The 15,637-nt window shown below is 35.8% G+C and overlaps 1 protein-coding gene across 1 annotated transcript in view; it reads left to right on the top strand.

The window, feature by feature from the left end:
• Nucleotides 1–1,807: 1,807 nt before the first annotated feature.
• SUZ12 (SUZ12 polycomb repressive complex 2 subunit) overlaps nucleotides 1,808–15,637 on the top strand; it is a 39,083-nt gene continuing 25,253 nt past the window's right edge. Inside the window, exons 1-4 of the mRNA XM_004684876.2 lie at nucleotides 1,808–2,307; nucleotides 4,529–4,575; nucleotides 4,658–4,722; nucleotides 8,396–8,464. Of these exons, the coding sequence (XP_004684933.1) occupies nucleotides 2,028–2,307; nucleotides 4,529–4,575; nucleotides 4,658–4,722; nucleotides 8,396–8,464 (461 nt within the window). The 5' untranslated portion in view covers nucleotides 1,808–2,027. The remainder of the gene's footprint in view (nucleotides 2,308–4,528; nucleotides 4,576–4,657; nucleotides 4,723–8,395; nucleotides 8,465–15,637) is intronic.

A 15,637-nucleotide genomic window follows, 5' to 3' on the forward strand; every position in this document is an offset into this window, starting at 1 on the left:
TATCCAAGATTTATGATGTGATTTGATCTTTTTCTTTGACTATACCTGCCTTCCCCCAGCACACTCCACCAGACATTTTGCCAGTTATACCTACTGCTTATATCTTAGCATTCTGGTTTCTAAGCAGGTATTTTGTGATTTGCTCAGTGTGATTTAATTCTCACCACTCTGACTGAATTGATGAAACCTCATCTTCTAATGAGCCATTTACCAAGACCTCAAACTCCACAAGTCTCTGTAGGGTGGCATTAATCAAATACGGTTTATTTCAGGAAAAAAATATATTTTCATAGAGAGTATTTTTTTTTAAGAAGAGTAGTACAGAAAATAGTGTAACAAACAAAATGGAACTCTGAACTTCTTGTCTCACTAGAAATACAAGTATCAATATATACCTAAAAATCAGCAACAGGTATAACCTACTTTCAGATGAAGGAGGGATGCCTAACTGCAGATGTGTTCTTGAAATTCCAATTTTTATGTTAAATGCATCTTGTAGCCGTCACCTTCTAAAGCTAAAAATGCTTCGATAAAAATCAGTACTTTAGATATTTAAATAACCATTCCAAAGATACTTGTTTTGTATACAATGTCTTGCAGTTAGGTATAAAGCCCCAAAGCAGGCATTTGAAAAATGTTATTGCAAGTATCAAAGTTGTTTAAGTACTGGGATATTTGTGTTTATTTTTCTCTTTCTCTCTTCTAGGGGTTAGATATTTGAAGATAATGTTTCATTTTGATATAAGATCACAGGGTTGGATTGAAAGAACATCCTGGATTTGAATGGCAAGAACATGCTTAGAGAGCATCTTGTTGAACCTGAAATTCAAATTTTTACAAGTGTGTTAGTTCAACTCTAAACCAGTCTGTACAAAAAAATTTTATTGGGCCTATGAACCAATCTTTTCAGCAAGATCCCGCCAAGCAGCTAATTCCTCTTAAGTTTTTGAGCGCAAAATAAACAGGTTCTCAATAGGAACGAACTTCTAAGAAACCATCCCATTTATCCCTCTGATCACTCCTATGGTGTCGGGAGAGGGAGGTGGGGGAGAATCAAATATCTGGTTTTGCTTCCAGCCTCTTGAGAAGCCACCACCTCACAGTATCGACCCTGAAGCTTCAAAGCACCGCCGGAAAATAGTTTTTATTTTATAGGATGTTACTATGACATAGAAAGCTCTCCCCTTGGTGGATCGCAGCAGCGTCCGAGAGCAACGTCGGCTCCCCCTCGGCCGCCCCCCGTTTTTTCAAGGGTTTTGCTGGGTGTGATTCAGCCAGGGAACGCCTGGGGCACGTGGTGACGAGGGGTCAGGGGACGCGAACCTACTTCAGGAGTCCCTCCGATGAGCAGCGACCCGACCAACCCCCACGCAGGCCCCTTCCTGTGAAGTTAGGGGTCGATAATGGATCTCCAAGCTCTTAACAGGCCCCTCGCCCCCCGTTCCTCAGAGGCCTCTCTTCAGGGGTTCTGAAGCCCCCTGGGGGCGGTGACTGACGACGCTCGGAAGGCGAGAAACGGCTCCCTAAGCCGCTCTCTGGGTCCCTCTCTCCCCACAATGCACCGGGGCCAGCAGGAAGGCCGCTCCGACCCCTAATTTTCCCGCGAATTCAGTTCAAAGAGGCGGCCGGGCCCGCGATCGGCAGCGCGCACGGGCCAACCAAGCCGCGCCTCCGCAAGAAGCGCCTCCGCGTGACTGACGGGGGAATCCGCGGGCCAACGGGCTGGGCGGCCGAGCGGCGCGCGCACCCTCCGGCCAATCAGAGCGCCTGGCGGGGGAAGTGGGCGGAGCGAGGCCAGGGTAGGGTGAGCAGCCTCCGGAGCGGACCGGGGCTCTCTGGAGGAGACACTTTTTTTTTCCTCCCTCCTTCCCTCCTCTCCTCCTCCCTTCCCTTCCCCTCTCCTCCCCTCTCTCCTCCTTCCCCCCTCGGTCCGCCGGAGCCTGCTGGGGCGAGCGGTTGGTATTGCAGGCGCTTACTCTCCCGGGCCGCCCGGCGGTAGCTGGCGGGGGGAGGAGGCAGGAACCGCGATGGCGCCTCAGAAGCACGGCGGTGGGGGAGGGGGCGGCTCGGGGCCCAGCGCGGGGTCCGGGGGAGGCGGCTTCGGGGGTTCGGCGGCGGTGGCTGCGGCGACGGCGGCGGGCGGCAAATCCGGCGGCGGGGGCTGTGGAGGCGGCGGCAATTACTCGGCCTCCTCCTCCTCCTCCGCGGCGGCGGCGGCGGCGGCGGGGGCGGCGGTGTTACCGGTGAAGAAGCCGAAAATGGAGCACGTCCAGGCTGACCACGAGCTTTTCCTCCAGGCCTTTGAGAGTGAGTGTGTTGGATGGTTGGGGGGCATCGGGGAAACGGGACACTCGTGCTGGGCCCCCAGCCTCCCCGGGAGTCGACTTGATTTGGGAGTGGAGAGAGGAATTGAGGGAGGGGGCTGTGCCTCCTTCGGGGATTTCGGCTCGCGGGGGCCCAAAGTGCGGCGCCTTTGCGGGCGGTGGAATACGGGGGTCCAGGCTAGGTTCTGGACTTCCCGAACGTTTACGCTAGCGGGTAGCATTGGGGCCCCGTGTTAGGAGCAGGCTGCTTTTAGGTGAGGAGTTGGGCTGAGGATGCAGTCAGAGCCGAAGACTAGTTTTGCTTTCTTTCATGCCTTTCGTACTCCATCTAGAAGTACAGGGGTTCGGTGGTAGGTTTTGAGGAACAGAACTTAACCTGTGCAGAGATGAATGCAGGAAAATCGACCCAGTTGTCATTAGTCGGAAATGCTTTCTGTCCAACTTGGTGTTGCCTGTTAACATGGCACCTTTGGGTGGTTTCAACCCTTCAAATCCGTCCACCCATTTCATGGACGCATCGACTGAGACAGGAATGTGGAAGCGTATTTGTATCTCGAGTCCATCCCGGAATTCTGCCCGTTGCACTTGTCCTAATTCCGGAACATTTTTTCTACGTCAATATCCGTTTTTAAGGTCTTGTTTCTAGGATTAAACTACGACTTAATTTGGAAAGGGGAGGAAGGTGTCTGGAAACAAACAATAGAATTTACCAAAAACATCACGACCATAAGTAATCGCAACTATTCTTTAATGAATATTAACTCCTGATGGTTTTTCTATTCTGCTTTTGTATGGCTGTATGATTTAAATGATCTTTAATTGCTAAATGCCCTACAGAAACTTGAAAAAATTCGACTCTAACCCCCAATGTCTTTACAATTTTATCGTGGCATATGTTAAGGGCATGGTATCAGCTGTGCTTGGAAAGAAGCATTACATTGTTTAATATCCTTCTATCACTCTCTCTCATTTGTGCTTCAAGAACTTCTAATTGACATTTAATACAAGGAATTTCAGTTTTTGTAGGAACGAATATTGAACTTCCTTGAGAGAAATTCCTATTCTTTTGCTTCACAGTCAGAAATGTGGAGAGGTTTTTAAATTGGAAATAGGTGCATTGACGTGCACTGATAACAATAAACTTTCATGATTTGCCCTTTGGAAATAGTTCCCTTTATTTTATATGAAATTAAAACTAAACTAAGTGATGGTTAAGTGGAAATTAAAAATATTTTCTGAATGTTGAAGAAGACAGATCAACAAAAAACTTGGAACAGTTTGGCAGTTCTGATGAGTCTTCCTCAGAGAAGAATGTCATTAAGAGTTAGATCAAGTCACAAAACAACTTCAGTCTTTCCTAATATGGATCTTAGTTTCTGAGTTTATATACTTTAATTTTTTACTGAATATAGTCACATTTAATTCATTTTACACTGCCTTATGTTAAAAGACATGTTACTAATAGGTTACTGCTATCGCTCATACTATGGTACTTGCATATAAAATATTTTCTGCTTATAATCTTTGTAATTAAATTCAGGGTTTAGAACACTGAAACTGTTGACCACTTTAAACGTATGCATTGAGGTAATATTTTCATTGTGTAAAATTGATAACAGCTAAAACTAACTAGAAATAGTCATTACAATTTTTAACTACTTTTTGTCTCAGATTTCTTTCAGTATTAACTGGCTTCATATTTATATTAGAAAATCTAGGGAATAATTTTGTCAGACTTACACAAAATTTCTAAAAAGGCCAATTAAAAAATGAAAATGCATTTTGTTATTTGACATCAATTCTTTTGCTAATCCAGCTATTGCTTTTAAGCTACTTTTTGCAAGCGGGCATATACATACCATAAATTAGTGAAAATATGTGCATAGTGGCTTATTTTCAGTTCTGTATAAATAGCTAAAAATTACCTATTTAAAAATGTCAAATTTTAGAGCAAACTTTTAGTAACCTTAAATTTAAATAAATGTAAATGAATGTTGTGAATGTATGTCATAGATTCAATGTCTTGATTTCACAGTGCATACTAACATTCTGGGTATAAGTACTTAATATTTGATTTCCATAATAGGTGATAAGTTATGTTGGTTAAAATATAGACTGTGTTGGAAAATATAGACTGTTGTATTTGCTTGGTAACTTAATAAGTAAATTTAGGTAATAACTTGGATTTTGTTTCCTGTTCCTAGAACCAACACAAATCTATAGATTTCTTCGCACTCGGAATCTTATTGCGGTAAGTAAGCAAACTGACTCATCAATAGTATTTTTTTCTTAGAATTTCATCTGTTTAATTATTTCTTATAACTTTTTTATAGCCAATATTTTTGCACAGAACTCTTACGTACATGTCTCATCGAAACTCCAGAACAAACATCAAAAGGTACAATTTATGAATCTTATTTCAAGTTGATCAACCCATGTCAGAGTTTTGTTTCAATACTATTTCAGGTTAAAGATTAAATATGAAAATGAACTGAATTAAAAACAAAATTGTTTTTAATGGTATTAGTTTTGTAAGCCCCAGTCTACCCATATTTTCCTGATAGTAGAGCAGTTTTTACACTATGCTACTAGCTATTTTCAAGTTTGATAGAAGTTGAGGATTTGTGTATTTACTAAAAAGGGCTTGGGAGTTATGGTAGATGCAGGCATTTAAGCTAATTTTTAATTTAAGCATATAGTATTTCTTATATGTGTGACAGAGAATTTCCCTTCTGTAATGATAGATTCTGAAAGTCTCACCTAATATTTTAAGATCTAAGTTTAGATCTTTTTAGTAAAGGGGAAATACTTTGGCAGTCAATAGGATGAATGTCCTTTAAAAACAGTCTTATTCACCTAGTCTGGAGGGTTGGGACAACTTATTTTTGCCTTGTAATATTTAAACATATATAACTATAGAATGGTAGCTTTTATCCCACATGTAAGACCATTTACTGAGCCTAACAAGTGAATAACTTTAAAGGAGAGAACTTTTTATATGAAGCTTTAGATATTGTTAGACTCTTAACTCATCAAGTTATTTTCAGTAGACTTGAAACTAAGTTCCTTTGGAGATTTTTGGTTACCAAATAGACAGTTTAGCCTTGTAGGTAGTTAACTAGGTGTATTTTGAAGGACTGAAATGATAAAAGTTTTTTTTTTCCACTAGTAATCTTGTCTAATTGAGAGAGATTGCATTTACTCAGTAGAACTTGGCAAATGTTTAAATTTAAGGAGATGAGGGATTAGGCAATAGAATAAAATTTGTCAGCTGTTTACCTCTCCACTTCATTATTTGATTTATGCAAAGAAAGAAAGAAAACAAATGTCCACACATTTTGTTGATGAAATTCAAAATATAATAATGAGTACAATTATAATATAGGCCTACTAGTGAGAAGTGTGAGATTTTTTTATTTTTGCCAGGGAGAAAACATTTAGCTTACTAGGGGTTTAGAGTTAATATTTTCTGTCATCATATTACAACTGTTTATCTGTAAAAATCATTCTTAGTTCATGGGCTGTGCAAAAAGCAGTCCAGATTTGGCTCAAGGCCCATAGTTTCTGACTCTTGATTTATTCTATAACTCTCAGTTTGTTGAATAGTACTTAAGTTTTTTCTTTAGCATATTCAATATGGAAGGTCAGTTGAGTTACCATTGAGACTGCTGGCTGATTTTCATTTAAAAGTGATTACTTTATTTCAAAGTAAATTTAAATTAATACATAAATTAATAAAAATAAATTTAAAATCTAAGTTCATCATTTTTCTGTCGTTTATTAGACTGTCTTATTGTGAAATATGTTTCTGTTGACTGCTAACAGGTGGAGGCAATATAAAAAAGCTTGATAATAAAAACTCACATTCTTATTTATTGCCTGTCAAGTAAAATCATATCTTTTGGGGAAGTTTGAAGCAATATGTTGTTCAAGAAATATAGATCCTTTTTAGTTTGTTTCCATATAAAAATGCATTGGGTATCACTTAATTCTTGTTGTAGACCTAACTTATAGAAGATATTAAGACTAATTTTTAACGAATTGTACCACAGTTTATGTCTTGAACTGAGTTGTTGTCCTTTTTAAAGTAGTTGGTGACTTTGGATGGTAGTGAATTTAGCCCAGGGATTATGACCTTAGTTCAAAATGTTTGAGGAACTCACTTTATCAACTTGCTTTTGGTACTGTCCCTTTGTACAAAATGTTTTTGGAACTCCTTTTTTACTATTACAAAAATGCCCATTGTTGGGATAAATGTAACATTCCGTTTTAAGTCATAAGCTTTGTTGTACTATTAGTTAAATTTGTCTTGTACTTCAGTTTTATGGAGATATTCGAATTCTACAGGCTAACACTTCACTGACACAATAGAAAAATGGTGAGGGAGGAGGACATCTATTAGTGACTCCACTTTAATAGGTGTCATCTAAGCTGTTTCTGAAGAAAATTTCCTGGATTTTTAAAATAGTCTGCTATTTGGTACAACTTGTTTTCTTTGTTAAATCTGAGCTGCTGTATCAGTACCTTTCTAAAGAAACAAATGCAAGGTATTTTGAAAGGGATTATTTTTGTATAATTCTTATAGTTGTTTTCCCTAAAGAAGGCTTGGTTACCTTTAGGTCTTACCTATTTCAAATGATTCTTAACATTTGATTCCCCTAACGTGCTTCCTCTATGCATAACTCCTAAATGCTGGAAGAGATGGATCTTGTGACTTAGTCTTTTCTTCCTACAGTTAGGATTTCTTCTTTATCATTACATAAAGATAAACATACTAAAGTTTCCAGTAACTTTATAATCCTCAGTAACACATTTCAGTAAACAGAAAAGTTCTTAGTAACAACTTAAAAGAATCCTATATTTTTCTTCTTTCTTCTCTCTTATCTGTGGAGATTGAACATTTATTTACCGCCCTAAAATAAAGTACTTCTTACTCTGCTCCCTTAGATAAAACTTGTAATATTGACATTTTCAGTAACTCTAAAGGTACAGAGAGAAGCTTTTGTTTGTTTTGAGAATGAAAGCTATTTATTCAGTGGAAATACAGATATATAACAATTTTGCTTTTTCTATCAGTATTTACTGCAGTATACGTATAGTAAGATTTCTCTACTGAGATTTTTCTGATAGTAGTTGTTTTTTAAGGAATAATTATATTAATTTCTAGTAACTGAATTTAAGCTTTACAAAATACATTTCTTTTTAAGTTCTCAATTTGAAAAAACTATGTGACTATATGGAGAAATATTTGTTTCCAAATATGATAAGTTATATTTGGATCTAATTTTTACCCTCTAGTTTTAGACATAGGTAGTAGTAGACCCTTTCTAAGAATTTACATGGAACTTATTTTAGAATGTATTGATTCTTTAATTGCTTTAAGAGATTAATTTTAAGTTTCTCTCTTTTAGAATAATAAACTTTCATTTGTGAGTTAAAAGATAATTTTATCATAATTTAATGGGTATATCCCCTAAACTTTAGAATTTTTTCATAACAACCTCCATCTCTTTAATGTGATATATCATTTAACTCCAGCCATTTCTAATAATCTTTGAGGATATTTTAACTTCAGATGTTTTATATCAGTAGAATATCTTTATATAGTATTGCTAGCATATATTTGTCAGGTTACTTAATAAAGTATGAATATTCTAATATATACTAAATTTGCATTTGTTTGACCCAATCCAACAGATGATGAAATACCTAAGTATAAGGCACTATGCTTTGTGACTTTGCTTGAAGTAAAGCAATCTCTGCCCTTCACAAGCTTATAATCTAGTAGGAGAAATAGTTGCACAAATTTCACATGCAAGAGACTAAATGTCAAGTACTACGGGTAAGGAGAAATCACTCTGGTTTGGGAATAACAAAATGTTTTGTGGAAAAGTTAGTATTTGAGGTGGGACTTCAAGATTTGAATACTGATTCAACACTATATATTGTTATGGCTAACCATAATCACCTTAACAAATAGATTTCCAACTTGCCTAATACAGTGACAATAAAGTTTAATGTTTGTTTTTCCCAGTTGAGAAGTGATTATTTTTTTTATCTGTTTTTTCCAGGAAAACATTTAAAGTTGATGATATGTTATCAAAAGTAGAGAAAATGAAAGGAGAGCAAGAATCTCATAGGTAAGAGACCTATCAGTACACATTAAGTGACATACTTGAGGAAAGAGGAAAGAAGTAAAGTGATCATTTCTTTAGTGATCTTAATATTGTAAGGAGTCATAAGGAATCTTAGAAGTCAGTTGGTCCAGACGCATACGTGGATCAGAAATTACTTTGTGTATAGCAGCCCTGAGAGAATCCTTAGGCATCCTCTTGACTGGCTCCAATAATGAGGGCTCACTTGTTTTCTATGGCATTTGTGTTTACTTTTATTTATCTCTATTAACAATTTCTTGCATTTTGAATCTGTTTCTGCAGTTGGTATTAATCACATTATCTTATTTCAGAAGAGGTGGAGACTCATTCATGGTATACATAATTGTTAGGTGCTGTGCTGGATACTTCACTGCAATTATCTTCAAATCTTGTGAGAGGGGCTCTCTTTTTTTCTACCTTGTCCTTTCCCTATTTACATCTTGAAATATGTTTATCCTAGTAGTTTCAAAAATTTGATCCTTTAGATAGAATCTTCTTACTGTATGTTTTAAATATGATACCCAGAACTAACATTCCAATTGGCTTACTATCTGTCTACATTAGATACTGTTCCACTTAGACATATGCTTCCATTTATTTTTTGATATGTAAACTAAAGAAAGTTGAATACTGTTCTAAAAAGAAAGGAACTTGGATGGTATTTGTTCATTCATGACTACTTTTAGGGAGAATACAGAATTGAAAATACTAGTATTTTTTAAAAATGAAATTGGAATAATTGTTGCAGTGTATTTTTATCTTGAGGGTTAAAATCACATTTTACTAATTTAGATAGGCTATATACTAGCTTAATGATGCTTCATTTATGGTGCCAAACAAAAGATGTTAGTTTTTCAGATTGACTTTTAGATAAGGTTACTGTTACTTTTACTTTAATTGTAAAATCTTAAATTTTGTATATTGTGATCCCATGGAATAGAAGTGTAATTTATATTTCCATGTCTTACAGTCCTGACTTGTAAATAATTTCCAACAGTCCATTCTGAAAGCTAAGATACCAAATCTTCACTTACTCTATTATTGCCCATGGAGTACCTTACAGTACCTTACGGACTGAGATTCCTACTATATCCACACAGTTCTTTCCTGGAATTCCTACTCTAGATGCTTGTCTGGTTACCTACCCTGCACAAAACTTTTGGGATTCTCTGGGACTTTTTTACTTAAAATAGAAGCTGTTGGCCTCCCTGGTGGCTTAAGAGGTTAAGTGTCAACGCCATGAAGCTATCAGCAGCTACTGCAGTGCTACTTCAGTCCTGACCAGGGATCTGACCTGCATGGTGCAGCAGACCTCTCCTGCCTGGCCTACTGCAGCAATTAATTTCAGTCAGTCCTCTCCTATCTTTTCTCTCTCTCTCACCCTCCTGCACTTCTGGTCTACACCCCACTTCTTGTATGCCTAGCCCTTTAAAAAATATGTAAGCTGTATGTTTAAAAAAAAAAAGATGTAGTCAGAGTTTGATTTCATCTACTGTTTATTTTCTCCTGAAAATAACCACTTTCAGAGTTTATATGAATGAACCAAGAATAAAACTTGACCCTTTTTTCTTCATCTTCCCCATAAAAGATTGACTTTTATCACTGCTCACCCCACCTATTCTCTCATTGTGAAATCGACCTTACTAAATATTAGAGCTTTGCTTAGAACGTTGTGTGGGAAATAGATTATACTGGTCATTTCTCTTTGAATAATTGTTCACTCAGTGTTTTTGGTCCTTTTGACCCAGAGAGTTTAAGCAGCGAAACCAAAACTGTACTAGAGATGTTAAGCAACTTATAGAAGTATTACAAGCTCTCATAGAATTCCTTCGTGTAATTTTGAAAGACAACATTTTTCAATCTTTAGCATGAGTTAGTCATATCAAAAGCTTTATGAATGTTTCAGTGTTTTCTCCTAGAATCACTTGAATGAATTAGGAAATTGCTTTATTTCATGTTTATGCCATGAGTATTTATATTAAAATACTTCAGTCTGTTTCTCATCTCAAATTTGGTATAATCCTTTTGTTCTACTAAAAATGTCATTGATTGTAAGATTCCCTGGCTCTCTGTATTATGCCATCACTGTAAGACTGCTTATAAAATCTGCTCAAATTCTTACTAAAAAAAAAAAAACAAAACACAAAATCTTCGTTATTCCATGACCTCAATTAGTTCAAGTTAAAGTCATATCCAGAAAAAGTATTATCTTTCTTGTCTACAATATACTGTTCTTCTGTTCATCTCAGACATAGAGATCTCTTGTAGCTTAATTGAATCCTGGATCTGTTGAACTGCTATAACTTGGGAGTCTTCCATTGATACTCATCTGAGGTTTTTTTTCCCTAATACTTTCAAAGTTGTTGTGCCTCCCAAACTAAAAATATTTTGTTCACCAGATTTCCAGAACAGAAATACAGAAAATCATAGTACTATAGTCCAGAAGCTAGGTCAAACACCTGACCTATTTAACATTGTAGTGACTTATAAACTAAATTCCTGTATTATCTGTGTAAAATGAAATTGTGTTCCAGTATACTTTAGATCTACAGTTCTCTTACTAATAATAATGATGGAAATTCATGAGAGGAAGGAGCTGATTGAAGAAAGAAAATCATGGAACATTTCATGGTTTTAATTTTTTTAATCATTATCAGTCAACTCATGAAAGTGACCAAAATTTGTGACTTTATTTTTCTTTAAAGCTTTATTTATTTATGCATACAAGAGCTGGGGTGTAGGCCAGAGATGTGGGGAGTGAGAAGATTCACTAGAGACAGAATGAGGAACAGAACAGGCAGATCTACTGAAATACACTACTGAGGGGGGAGCAGTGGTGAAGACAGGAGAGGTCTCCTGCACCATGTGGGTCACCTCTCTGACTGGGGATTGAACTAAACTAAGTCTCTAGGTCCTGACTAGAGAAATAGCATGAAAAGATTTCCAAATTGGAGTTGCTTCGAAAAGTAATTCCCAGGAACGATGAGAAGTGAATTGTCTTCTCTCTTCCTCTTAATCCTCTTCTATCCTGTGTCTTGTTATTAGCCGGGGATATCCTCTCAAATGCTACTGAACTAGAATATATACTAGAGATATTTTCGAGCTTGTTTTGGTAGGTTGATAAGGTAGAGTACTGTTGTTAACAACCTGAAATTTTGAGTTAACTAATCTTTTCTAAACATTCCATTTTCTAAATATCTTTCTGTTCTCAGAAACTGTTAGAGAACAGTTTTCATCTCCCCTGCCCCAAGATTCCAACTTCCATAGTGTACTGTATCCCAAATATTATACTGTTTTTCTTTGACCTGAAAAAGCCATAAATTAAAGAGCTATATTGCTTACTAGGTGTTTTCCTACCCTTTCCTTTTTTACATTAAACCATATTTTTAAAACTTCATATTGCTTCTTTAGTTGATTGTATATATTTTCTACCATTAATAAGGTCTGATGTCTTACTCCTCCCTTTTTCACAATCCTGTTATGACTAAATTTTGAAGTTGTTTTCAAATCAGCATTTTTTCACTTCTGCATTTCAGTTTTTATTTTTCAAAATTTGGGCCATAAGTTTTTTTGTACACACTACATTCCTGAACGTGCCTTATTAGTCATCACTGAACATATTTGATTCTTAAAGTCTAAGTATTTAAGGATAAATTTTTAAAAATTCCTTTCTCTTTAATCTTTGGGTATATAATAATTCCTTTATGCTTTATCTATAATATTCCTTAAAAAATGATTCATTTATATGTAATGGACTTTTTTCTCTCATTTAATTTTGTTTTCTTACTATAAAAATGTTCCTGTTCTTGTGTAGGAACCCTTTATTTTGAGATACTGAATTCCAGAATAATGAGCTTTACATAGTCACCAGTTCTTCAGCATTATACATCATATCATTAAATGTATAAGAAAAGTTATGTGACTAACATCTAGCATTCCAGGTGTCAAATTACTAATCTTGTCCTGTTCTGAGGTAAGACACCCATGACCCTGGTAGTGAACCCTTATATTATACCTGCCACTGTCAGATTATGGTATGCCCCTTAGAGGTACTAATCTTGGCCTGTTTTCAACACAAAAATGTTGACCTCTTTAAGGGATCTGGCTGTTGTTAAAATTAGTGTTTCCTATTGAATCTCATTTCAAAATGTTAGTCCCTTATGTTAAATTTACTTAACCTCATTCTGCAGACACCTTCAATATTGTCAGATGCTTGTGCTTCTACTCTTACTATAAAAAAGTTCTCCATCTAGTTTGCAGTTGCACTGTTTGCTTCCTCAGAAGACCTAGATAGCAAATACCTTATCTACACGAGCCAAATCTTTATTTCATACCTTATCCCGAGAGCTCAACTAGATACTATACAGTCTCAAATCAGATAGGTTTGATCAGCCCTCCATGGTTCTTTTCTTTTCCTTCTAATTCAACTTAACCAATTAAGATGTGGGAAGAGGATAAATAAGGAACGGAATGAAAACTACCTTTTTCTCTAGATGAAGCCAGCTGTGGAGGAGATCAGCTTGATCTCATTGTTAAATTTTATTCTAGGTACATATCAGTATGTTTCTAGGAGGGACAGAGGAGTGGAATTTTGTATAAGAAATCTAATTCCTAGCTATTTAAGTTGGTGATCAAAATTGTTAATTTCAAAATCCTTTGCTCAAACTATAGTAAAATGATGGCTGAATGTAACTATCTCATTTAAAGTATAATAAACCATTTAAAGCTCTCTCAAATCGTTTGTGGTGAAAGACGTTTTGTTTTTAATTTTGGTATTTTGTAGAATTGTAGATTGAGTCTTTATATACTAGTCACATGCTTGGATGTTGTACATTGTTAAGTTCCTATGTAATTTTAAAATTCTTAATCTCAGTGTCTTATGTTGTGGAATGTTATCAGTTTCCCCCAGTGATCTCAATTTGCAGGCTGCATTTTGAGTAACACGAACAAAATATTTGCAGGGTAAATCATTGCAAGATGTTCCTGGCATTTGAAAGTTGAAGCTTAGAATTACATTCCCCATAAAAAGCAATTTAAATAATACCATAAGTACCACAGTGTAATAGGTCATGATCCCTGACCTTTCAAATCTTATTACCCTAAGAGGAAATCATTATCCTTATGGAAAGCATTTACTGAGTGCCTTGCTGTAAGCCACTGATAGGTGCCAGGGAGTAATAAATTGATACAATAACAAAAATATTGTCAAAAGTGAGTATGTGTGGAAAAAGTAGTGATTAAAAAAAAAACGGATAAATACCATTGCTTATAAAGGAAAGTCAGAAGCTATGATCATTAAATTCTGGGATGGCTGGGGATGGGAGAGGGAGAGATTATTTTGATGGATACTTTATTATTTTGTGCCAGTCTCACAATTTTAACAATTCTTATTTTGCAGCTATCAGGTTACAGCTAAAAACTAGGAGCAAGACTTCAAATTTAAGATTTTCTGACTCTGTTTTAGTATTCTATTCCCTTATATATGATGGGAGCCATAGACAGCATTTAGGCAAAAGATTTAACCGAGGCTCATTAAGCAATTGGGGAAAGCAATAATCTTATCATACATTGTTTTAAGACAGTTAACAGTTATGTAGCGTTAACTGAAGCACTAAAACTAAGCTAGACTTAGAAATTGTAGGCTACTCCTCTCAGTTAAGTTCTGGAATTGAACTAATTCTGCTTTGTATGGAATTATTTTTATAGGAAAATGCTACCTTTTAGTAATTTGACATATAAGTTTCATAGATAGCAGTTAGATATTTAAAAATAAGCTTTGGATATATATAATTTAATGTTTTATTAAAAATACCCATCTTAAGTATGTAGCTTGTGTTTTGGCAAATACATATACACATAACCCTAACCACAAAAAAAAAGAGTATTTCCATCATCGTGAAAAGTTCCTTCACATTAGATCCTCTTAATGTTTGTTTTGTATGAATTATATGTAGTCAGTGTCACTCCTTTTGGTATATAATTTTGAGTTTTGACAAATGCATAAAATCAGATTGTAACCACTACATAAAGATAAAGCATCTTTAAAATAACCTCACGTTCCTTTTATAAGTCTCTGTCCCCTTTCCTTCCTCACTCCAAATCTTTTAAAAATGTATCTGATTCGTTAGAAAATTAATAATACATATCAATTACCTGTTTTCATGACTCCCAGGATATCTTTTGCTGATACTTTTAAGTTATAGTTGTTCTTGTTTTTTCTCTCATCTTTTGTAACTGCTTGGGCCTTTACATTTACACTCTTCTGTAGTCACCTTGCTGCTTTTTGACAGCTTAGCATATTCTTAGTATAGTTTCTAAAAATGCCCTTTTAGGAAAAAAAAAATGCCCTTTTAGGCCTTCACCCTCTACTTTTTAGCACACAATGTCATGGCTTGTCACACTGGGTACACTGCATCCTCCTATTTCTGTTCTGTTCCTATAATTTGTTCAGCTCTACTCTAAGAAAAAGGAGTCCAGGCAAAGTTACAAGGTTAACTCTTTTTCAATTTTCTTGCCTCAACATCTTTGTATAACTTTTCCTGATTATAAAAATGCCTATGTCATCACCATTAAAAAGTACACCTTTTTTTTTACCTTTTTTGCCCTTTAACTTTAAACTACTGCTTACTTTAATTCTTCAGCAAATTTCTCAAGTAAGGAATTAGGACTTATTTCTTTCCCTCATCTTTAGCTGTGTAGAACCCTCTGTGATCTGGTGTCAGTTTTTACCCCACAACAGAAATTATGTTCTGGAAAGTTAATGATTCCTGATTAACAGGTAGTTTATTTTTTTTGTTCTTTAAAGGTACTACAAAAGCCTGTTTCTCTTTATACCATCTTAATAGTTTTTCCATTGCTAGTAGATATTTTCAAAACAGGGATCACTGTGGTTTTTTCTTGTTTCCTGTTTGCTTTGCTTCTAAAACTAAAAAGAAAAATGACTTGTTGAAACAAGTCATTTTATAACAAGTCAAATTATAACTCTATAGCAGATTTCACCCCTTATTGCAATACAAAGTGATGAGTCTGCATCATTTAAGTAAATTGAATTTCCATTGCTTGAAAGTATTAAAATGCTTTTATATTTATTTCAGCTACCCTAACCAAAATTTTCTTTTGAAGGATAAAAAGGGAAGTCTGCCCATTTTATACATTAAA

The sequence above is a fragment of the Condylura cristata genome, unplaced genomic scaffold (genome assembly GCF_000260355.1).
Source record: "Condylura cristata isolate star-nosed mole 26May11 unplaced genomic scaffold, ConCri1.0 scaffold00017, whole genome shotgun sequence".
NCBI classification, from domain to species: domain Eukaryota; kingdom Metazoa; phylum Chordata; class Mammalia; order Eulipotyphla; family Talpidae; genus Condylura; species Condylura cristata.